Genomic DNA, 9,210 nt, shown 5'->3' with positions numbered 1-9,210 from the left:
CAGTTCTGTACTATTATTTGCAACCTGAAAAAAATGTGTAATGATGAATTCTTCGTGTCATTGCAAGATTTACACAGTTTCTAAATCTCGAATCAAAGAAAAAAAAAAAAGTAATTTTGTTTTGCTCATATAGTAAAACCTTCCTCAAATTATTAACGCCACTTTTGTTTGCCAGTGAACAAAAGCGCTACTCATGCAAATCTGGGCAATTCACGGAATGAATACAATTGTAAGCAACTGACAAATGTTTCAAGGTGAGCCTGCGGTGTTCGTAAGTATGTGAAAAATATTCATGTTAATTGCTTAAACGGTGTGTATCATTCTCTACTCCTCATTACGACGATTCCCAGCCAAAGAGAATGCGCGTTACCGATATATCTTTGCACGTGACACGCAAGTGCGAATTCAATAGGGCCAAAAGTCTTGTGTATTTTGGTTGACATAACTTGTTCCGCAAGTTCCGCGAGGCTTGAATGACGCAAGTTAACGATAAAACCGTGGGTGTAATACGCTCTGCATAGTTGCTTGAGCTCCTTTTTGTCCGGTTGACCATTTCTCAAATCATTGAACTTCGGTAAAAAACCTCGCAGCATCGTCACCGCGTGTCTGTTCCACGTTGTCGTCATACAATCCGCGCTGCGCCACTCGCTGATCTTAGCTTTGAGGTGCTCCTCTATCCTCTTCCCAAAGTCTTCCTCCGAATCACCTCTCAGAATGCAATTGTTCAGTTCCAGCGTTTCAGTCGGACGACTGTCGCCGGCGTCGTTTGTTCGGCCAATCGGCCTCCAGTCCCTTGACAACTTCATATCGTGCTTGAAACTCACCGACCTTATATTCTGCTGGGTATTTTCCCAAATCTGAAACGATGCCACCAGTTTCAACGCTAGCGGGTTAAAGTTTTTACCGCTATACTCACATTCTGATGATTTATCAACCGATAAACTTTGGTCAGGGAGCATCGCGTGTCTCCCGGTTTGTAGTGATCCCCGTTTTCCGGATCCCAAATCGTAGCTTCCGAGTTCTCCTCGGTGGTCAATACGTAAGCGGCGCATTTTCTTGTCTGCGATGAACCTGAAGCATCGAGATCATGAATTTTAATTTGGACTTGAGGAAATGGTTAACCTGCAATCAAAATCTTTTCTCAGCTCACCCAGAATGACGCTCGATTGAAGACCCAGGCCGCGAAGCAGAGTGGCAAGGAACGCAGCACGCCCGAAATGATCGACCTTGTTGAGCGAGAGGGCTTGTTTCGGGGTCAGCGGACCGTAGGAAAGAGGCAGCGATGGCAAGAGCATAGCCAGCCTGCTGGCGTCGACTGGATCGTCAACGTTCTCCACTTTGTAGGGGACTATGGTACACCTCTGTACCGCCCTGGCGAGGGAATCCAACGACGAGTTATCCGTTGGTCTCTGATTGCCAGGCTGCTCCATCTTCATAAGCACGTAAAGCCTGGTGTAGGAATGACCAGGGCTGGGCTGGACGTAGCCCAGAGAAAGCACGGGGCTTGAAAGGGGCGACAGTCCCACCCATCGCTCGAGTTCCTGATAATCGTGGTGGACCTCCATGGGTATCGAAGCCTCGCCGAGCCACTGCAGGCCCCAGACGGGGTGCTGGTCGTAAAGACGGAGCTTGATGCTCTGGTCCTCGCTCTGCTCGGGCGCCTCGAAGCGGAAGGTTTGGTGCCAGATGGGAACCGAGCCATCGGCCGTCGTTGTCTCGTGTACCGTGTCGCCCCACTCGATTTCCAGCAGGGGTTGGACCAGCGCCGATTCCTCCCTGATCGGGACCTCGACCCCTCTGAGAACGGTGACCACCAGGAATTGCTTCTTGGCGCCTCGGAGCATCTGGGAGTGAGTGCTGGACGACGGTCGCAGTGGATGTCTGGACTGGAACAAGTGTCTGAGGGACATTTGGCCGAGGGTGAAAGAAGCGTGCTCGATTATCACGTTATCCACTTCCTTGGGCTCCGGTCTTCCGTCGGATCTTCGGCGCGGCTTTATCTCGCCGGAATCAAATCGCAGCGCTGGGTGATCAAGTAAAAAGTATTTCACCTCTCTTATTTCCCTTTCCAATTTGCTGCGCCGCATGAAGGTGGCGTTTCTAGGATCGTTCGGGTCTTCGCTGGGCACGTAAAAATCCATCGACGCACCTCTGGAGGGCTGGTGGCCCTCGATGGCAAGCGAAAACGTGCAGACCACGGTTCCCGAGTGGAGAACGCCGTCGGCAGTGCTGATCGAGAAATCTATCTCGATTTTGCTGTTACTCACGCTGTGTTTGGGCAGTGGAAGCGGAAGAACACCGGAGCTTCTGTCTCGCATCTGTACTTGGATCGAGAGATTCGCAGAATCCGGCGGGTCTCTGAGCAGCAGCTTGTACAGCTGGCTGTTGAACGGGCTCGGTGATCTACAAATAACCTTCCTCTTGTAAAGCAGGGCCACGGACTTTACATCGACGGCTGCGTTTTGCTCGCGCGAGTCGATTCGGACTTCCCGAATGGCTATCTCGAGGTGTCTGCAGCATGTTTTTGGCCTCGCGTTATTAGCCTTCGATCGGTTCAGCTGGTACGGTTTGACCACGGTTTTGGTCAGCGGCTGTGCCGAACCGGCGTACAAACCATCCTCGGTCAGTTCGTTGATGCCGCTCAATTTTCGCAGGTTCTTCGAACCGATTGTAGCGATTACCGAGTTCGATTCTTCGGCCGGGGTCAGCTCTGGGTAGGCATAGCAGAGACTCAAACGATTCCGACTTTTACTTCGACTGGGAGTCGCGGTGGATCCTCTCACGAAGTCCAGACCCGTTGACATTGCACTCGGAAGACTATTACTAAATCCAGCTCCTCGCTTAGCGTGTTTCCGCGTCTCGAATCCATGACAACCATTCTAGTTCCGCACTTTGCTGCGCGTCGGCGCCGTGCACCGGCTGTTCTAGAATCCGGCCGCTGGTGCTGGGGAAGGTGCACGAACACTCCAGGTGCACCATTGCCAGGCAAGCAGATCCGAGTTCTCAGCAGTCGGTAAAGTGTGGTCGAGGCGCCCTGGTGAATCGATTTTCCGAAACGGCTTCAATTGCCACCTGTTTTTTTACACACCAACGAAACGTATTTTATGTCACATATCAATATGTGTCATAGCTCTGGTTGCTACAGCGAAACTTAGTTTTTAACTGTCAATTATTATTATAAAAATTACACCATTAACTTGGGCTACACGTGAAATGAGAACATGATCATACAAGAGAAAATTGAGAAAACCATCACGCTCAATTTGTACCTCTTATCTGAGTTACAAGATGGCACCAAAATGCAAAAGACGTAGTGTCAACTACTTTATCGGAGGCAATTTTTATCAGTAGAAAAGGAGAGCATGATCATATATATCAATGATTTTACCTACGGTGAAAATAAACCACAGTCGAATGTCAACTCAGCCGTTATCACCTCAGCCCGGCATTAATTTGCTATACATTTACACAGAATTTCGTAAGGCAAAGAATCGAGGAGAGTAAGATGTCAGTTTACTCGTTGGACTCGCTGGAGGTGGGGGATTGCAGCTCACGATTAGAGATCGGTGGGTTCGTTCTGTGCATCGATGAGAGAATCGTTTATTCAATTCGGAGTGAATTCCAGGCTGCGAGGCTGTCCGAATCGCTGGAAAATGGGGTGACTCCAAATCAACCCAGCCAGACGGAATTCTCGATACAGAATTAGCAACGAATCCGTTAATTTCGCTCGATTATACCGCAGCCGACGAATCGTTAACTAGTTCGAAATTCCGAGTAAGACAAATCACGTCGCTGCTGCCGCTCCCGAAGAGAATCATGCCCAAGGTAGAGTCGGCGCCTGATCCAAACAAGAAGAAGAAAAAGAACAAGGAAAAAGATCCCTCGAAGAGCGTCGACAAGAACACCTCGCTGATGAAGAATGACAAGAAGCTTGGGACCGTTCTGACTCCTCCAGTCGTCGAGGCTAAGACCAAGGCCAAAAGCTACCTGGAACAGTACCGCGAAAGAATAGGTAAGCCAAAATATCAGGATCTCGCAGACCTTGCTGCTGAAACTACCCTCGATATTCAACCCAGGTGTTCCGTCCCAGGGGCGAATTCGCTCTCCAGAGGGCTCGATGTTGTCGGTATTCGGCGACACTTGCCAGGATTCGGTCAGCAATGTGGACAGTCGACCGCCGAGCGGGACGCCCAGAGACGATCAAAGTGAGCTCAGCTTTTACCGCCGACTAATTCGACACCAGCCCCGAACCACGCGTTCCTACGACCCCGAGCAGCGCATCACCGCCACAAACGACTGGCTCAAGAGCGTGTCCGATTACGGTCTGAGCCTGTCGGAACATCGACGAAGGTCGTATCGCCCCTACAGCGTCACAGACCTGAAGAGTCTGACGGTACCAAGAGCCGACCGATCTCTGGGACCCGACACCGCGGAGACGCGAGCCAAGGTGAGTTTGGTGTTTCGCGATTTTATTCCGGCGTAAATGAATGCCGCGAAAGGCAGTTTGGGTAAAAGTTTGCGTCGTTTACGCGCGTCAACTTGGCGAAATCGCGTAAACTTCACCGCCGTTTCGCGTCAGGGGTGTCGAACGTTTTACCGGATAGTTTCGTCGACGTCGCGCGGTTTTTCCACCTCACCCGTACTAAGAAAGTTAAATTTTCCGTTCAAACACCCGCCCTAGTTTTCGCTGAATTCTGAATATTTCAGAAAGCCCGTGTTCTGCTGCCTCAGGTTTACGGTCACCTTCCGTGTACACCGAAGTCGGTCCGCCACGCTGACACTAACAATAAAAGTAACTCGGTTTGGCTGCGGTCGACGCTCGCTCACCCGGCCGACCATCTAAAAGTGCACCGGGGTCGTACCGGAAGTAGAAACAATTTTTCCAGATTGAAAATTAAACTTTCATGTTAACTTTATCGTCCCATGAACCCAGCTGACGCGTTGAGTCGCGGGTTCTATCGTAGCGACGTCAACTGTCCTTGTCGTTACAACTGTAACAGTTGGCAGATATTTTCCCCCTGGGATAAAGATTAATGGAATTTTACTGCACCTAAAGCTTGGATAGTTTGCCCATCGATTCCATACGCTTGTACAATGGCAGCTTTTCGAGCCGCTAAGTTCGCTGCGAATTTTCGGGAGCGGGTATTTAGTCAGCGGCGATCTTGCGCTCCGATTTTTGCGAATTCGAAAAAATTAAACTTGCCGCGAACACTCGGAGATGAGTCGATATTTGGAGAGCTCTTGTTGTGACCGCTCTGAAGTTAAACGTAAGGCGCGGTCAAACGTGCCCGGCTGAAGGGTGGCTTTGAAAGTTGACCAGAACCATCGTCCCTCTGCGCCCGCAGGAGAAAAGTTCTTACGAGTATCACGAAATAAAGAAGTAACGTAGTGTGGGTGATACAGGGAGTGGTGGACACACACGTTCGACTTTTAAGTTTGTTTGTTTGCAGCTGGAAACATTGACGCGACGTATCGAGTATGGAGACTTGGCGAGTTCACGGAACCGGAAGAACTTATGTCGAATTTTCGAGCTCCGCAAGGTACGTGGAATAAGAAATTAACGCTATATTTCTTCTTACGCTCGCAGCAATTAAGAGACGTACGTAGGTATGTTATCGTGATCGATCGTCTGTGAGAAACGCGAGGATTGCATGTTGCATAATCGCGTCATTGATCGCTTATAACTCGGAGTGGGGCGGTGCTGTGTTAATGATTATCTCATGATGCACCAGCCGGTGCAGCCTGAGGCCGATCATGATTATGTGGTGCAGTGGATGCAGCTCCGGTTTTGCCGTCGAATGGTGCATGGCTGCTGCGGTGCGGGCTCATCTTTGTCCTGTAGGACCACGTTAATCCGTTATGAATATTTAGCCACAGCCATTATTACCCTGACACATTCAATTACCCATTGAGTTAATTTCGTCCTGACAAAACAGGGTCGAAACCTGTCTTATATACAATGCTCGAGAGTCGTTTGAGGGGATATTTTGCGGAGAAAAAAACGCCGCTCATTTTGTCGAGTTCATTCTAAGACTGGCAGGGTATCCCGCTAGTTCAGAGTACAAGAAACTCCTGGCAAACACGGGAAGGGCTCGCGAGCTGGAAGCATGAAATGAATTTTGGAACCCTCGGAGCAAATCGCATGCCACTTAACGTAAGAAGATTCAACGTCTTTTTTCCCGGCGTTTGGTACAAGGCTGCGGGGAGCAAAGGGATAAAAACGATCCCCATGGTCCACCGGAACCGGGAAGGGCTATTCTAAAGCAAGCAGTAGTATCACGTTAGGAAGAGAGCAAAAAGAGTGGAAAAGGTAAAAAGATACCGGCGGCTCACTTTTTGCCACGACTCATTCCTCTCCCCGGGCGGGCAGAGAAATTTTGCGAGGGATCGAGCCTCGGGTTTAGCCCACTGTATACATATATATATATATATATATATTTCACGCAGATACATATGTACATATACATACACAAATATTTCGCGTTGAATTTCCTACGGTTCTTCTATTCTTGTATTCTCTCCTCGTCACCGGATGATTTATACCGAAATTTTTTTTTCACTTTCAAATGCGATGGAAAAGAAAAAAAAAAAAAAATGAGGTGAGGGGAATTGGTACTTTGCGAGTACAATCGGACAAGCATGCCGGCATTGATCAGAATCACCGACCGTGAGGCTCACAGTTCATCACTTGGGGACGGCTCCGCGCTCTCGAAAATATCTCGTTACATCGGAACGCAATTAATCCCAATCACGCTGCGGTACGGAGCAGCAGTGATTTTACCCGATCGTAAATTTGATCTACCTGCAATAATACCTTCGCACCCATACAACGCGTCGTTAAATATTACCGGGGTGTACACAGTCGACTAACCGGAAGCAGCCGCGCCCTTCGACCCCGCACTCATTGCGGTCCTCAAACCATCTGCAGTTCTGTAATTGCCAATTACACATACCCATACGCCTGATACTCTCAACCTTCCAGTAATAGCACCTGCACGTGATTTTTCATCCCTCGAAACCAGCCGCTGCAAATGCAGCCCGACTCTGAAACCGATTTAATCCACGTTGTCCAACCACTTCCTATATCCTCAATAAGCCAAGCTATTTCAAATCCGGGAGTAGTTTCACCACCGAATTCCAACCACTTGTAAATACTGCATTTCGACGGTGGGCCGCGATGCTCAGGGGGATCCAGAACTTCGATGACGGAATATCGAATCACGTCATTCAATATACCTACATAAAAACGGTCCAGCTGCACAGCTATGCAGTAGCGATCCTTCGAACTCTCCAGCAGATTTAAATCTCTAGTGTCATTGTCTTTTTTATCCTGGCGACAATACCGTCGGAAAGCCCGCCTGTAACCGGATGGAAACAGTGAAAATAGCCGCGAGAATCAGGCCGTACAAGAAGAATCTATTTCTCTTTGTAGGGCAAGCAAAAACTCACAAGACCCTTATAAGTATCCAAGTTTGATTTAATCTCTTTTCGAGAATACGGCGGGGCGTTCTGCCCTCTAATCCGGTGTTTTTTACCGACGATTGCACAGACGGAGGGAAATTTAACGTAGCAAGCAAACGGTTCGCGAGCAAAAAGTCAAGATGCGGAAGATTCCGAGAGGCGAGAGAGCCGGTTTGCTGTTCGGAAATCGTACGTCGGCCGGCTCGGAGCTTGCGGTCGGCTCGCAAGCACTCGCTGGACATAAATCCAATTATACGCACAAAGCAGGTGGTCGCTTGCCCCGGGCGCGGTGTGTTCTATGCGCCCGTTCCGACGGTTCAGACTGTCCTCCGGACTCGGTCCGCATCATGCCGCAGAGCCACGAAACCGAGCCCTTACCTGCACCACGGATCACTCGCTCCGAAATTAGATCTCGAGCACGACCCTGTGCAGTCGGCTGTCTCTCGTCGTACGCGGTGCGTTCAGTTTGACGAAAATTGGATCACCTTCGGGGTGAAACGTGAGGAAATTCCATATCCAAAATTTGCGTGTGCATTTCGTCGCCCTGCCTAAAACCGTTGGCTCAAAACTGAGCCCTGTCCAAGCCGGATTTCCTTTCTCCGGTGAACATTTAAGCTACGCAGGCATGCCGTGTACCGGGGGGCTTCTGCTCGTTGAATATTTTAATAATCGAAATTACTTGACGTCTCCGCGCCGTCAGGGGCTGCTCGAATTTTTACCTCTTGCGCAAAATCGCGATCTTAGAATTCGGAGTCGGTCGAGAAATCGGGCTACGGAGAAGTTCCTCAAAGAGACAAAGCTCGGTGTACTCGGTGAGCAGAATCAGACAGGTTGAGTCGTTTCTTCTTCCGTACGGAGGCACGTCTCGTGTGATTTTTGTTCGCTTACTCATTTGCTTACTATTTCTTTTATGTCGACAGTGCAGGAGAACGAACGCTCGACAACGTACCGTCGGATTCCCTTTGGTGGGGCTGGATGACGCAGCGTCGGAACGAGCAACGGAGTCAAAGGTAGAGCCGGAGAAGGCGGGGGTAAGTCGCTCGCTTGGGTACGCCAGACGCGTTTTGAGGCGTTTCTTTTCCCGTTTCAAAGGATCGTTCAAAGTCAGCCGGGAAGGAAATGTGTCCGGAGTAAATACCAACTTTGAGTTTTGCCTTACCCGAAAAGGAACCCGCCGCTAGATTCGACGAAATTAAACGCCGCTCTCGCGTTTGTTTTAGACCGACTGAGTAAATACATAGATATAGATAAAGGAAGCGGAAGCGAGCGTGCCAAATTTTCCACGCAGAGCATGAATTTTCTTCCCATCGTTTTTCCCGTCTTAAAAGCGCTCGATTTTCAGGACGAAGAGAAAAAAACTCGACGCTCGCGTCACAGCCGGAGGAAAGAGTTGTCGCAGTCGACCGTGGCCGAGCACACGAGTCATCCGAAGGGTTCCCCGAAGGCATTTGAAACCGCGGTTAAACGGTCATCCCGCATCTCGTTGGGAGATAATGCGAATAGTTCTAGCCTCGAGGATCTCCAGCGGCGTCATCAGAATGAAAAGAGAATTATAGACATGATGATAAACCGCACTTTGCGTCGCTGAATTCCAAACCTCAAATAGAAACTTGGGTCAACCGTGGTTGGCCTCGTCCTTTTCATAACATCACGCCAGCCTTCTTAGCCCAAGGCTCAAAAACCACTGCCGTATTCTTCACCAGAGTCCAGAGTCGGTAGTAAATTGTCTAACATGAAAAACTGATGAAT

The 9,210-nt window shown here is 49.4% G+C and overlaps 2 protein-coding genes across 2 annotated transcripts; one reads left to right on the top strand and one right to left on the bottom strand.

Moving 5' to 3' along the window:
* Positions 1-133: 133 nt before the first annotated feature.
* Positions 134-2,856, bottom strand: LOC124221582 (coiled-coil and C2 domain-containing protein 2A). The gene is made up of 3 exons (XM_046631758.2): positions 1,151-2,856; positions 917-1,071; positions 134-857 (listed from the first exon to the last, which is right to left on the bottom strand). The coding sequence occupies exons 1-3, from the start codon at positions 2,802-2,804 to the stop codon at positions 318-320; spliced, it is 2,349 nt and encodes a 782-aa protein (XP_046487714.1). The 5' UTR covers positions 2,805-2,856; the 3' UTR covers positions 134-317.
* Positions 2,857-3,319: 463 nt separating this feature from the next.
* LOC124221580 (uncharacterized) lies at positions 3,320-9,049 on the top strand. Its single transcript, XM_046631752.2, has 5 exons — positions 3,320-4,012; positions 4,077-4,447; positions 5,451-5,540; positions 8,382-8,492; positions 8,804-9,049. Exons 1-5 carry the CDS (start codon positions 3,817-3,819, stop codon positions 9,047-9,049), a joined length of 1,014 nt encoding a protein of 337 aa, XP_046487708.1. The 5' UTR covers positions 3,320-3,816.
* The last annotated feature ends 161 nt before the right edge of the window (positions 9,050-9,210 follow it).

Source organism: Neodiprion pinetum, chromosome 6, assembly GCF_021155775.2.
Source record: "Neodiprion pinetum isolate iyNeoPine1 chromosome 6, iyNeoPine1.2, whole genome shotgun sequence".
In the NCBI taxonomy this organism is placed as follows: domain Eukaryota; kingdom Metazoa; phylum Arthropoda; class Insecta; order Hymenoptera; family Diprionidae; genus Neodiprion; species Neodiprion pinetum.
This window is presented reverse-complemented; position numbering and strand designations above follow the sequence as displayed.

Excerpts from the sequence above, each read along its gene's own strand:
- LOC124221582 (XM_046631758.2), bottom strand. The coding sequence starts at position 2,804 with ATGTCAACGGGTCTGGACTTCGTGAGAGGATCCACCGCGACTCCCAGT. Across the intron at positions 1,072-1,150 it reads TCAATCGAGCGTCATTCTGG|GTTCATCGCAGACAAGAAAA; the intron begins GTGAGCTGAGAA and ends TCGATGCTTCAG. Across the intron at positions 858-916 it reads GGTTGATAAATCATCAGAAT|ATTTGGGAAAATACCCAGCA; the intron begins GTGAGTATAGCG and ends GCATCGTTTCAG.
- LOC124221580 (XM_046631752.2), top strand. The coding sequence starts at position 3,817 with ATGCCCAAGGTAGAGTCGGCGCCTGATCCAAACAAGAAGAAGAAAAAG. Across the intron at positions 4,013-4,076 it reads ACAGTACCGCGAAAGAATAG|GTGTTCCGTCCCAGGGGCGA; the intron begins GTAAGCCAAAAT and ends TATTCAACCCAG. Across the intron at positions 4,448-5,450 it reads CCGCGGAGACGCGAGCCAAG|CTGGAAACATTGACGCGACG; the intron begins GTGAGTTTGGTG and ends GTTTGTTTGCAG.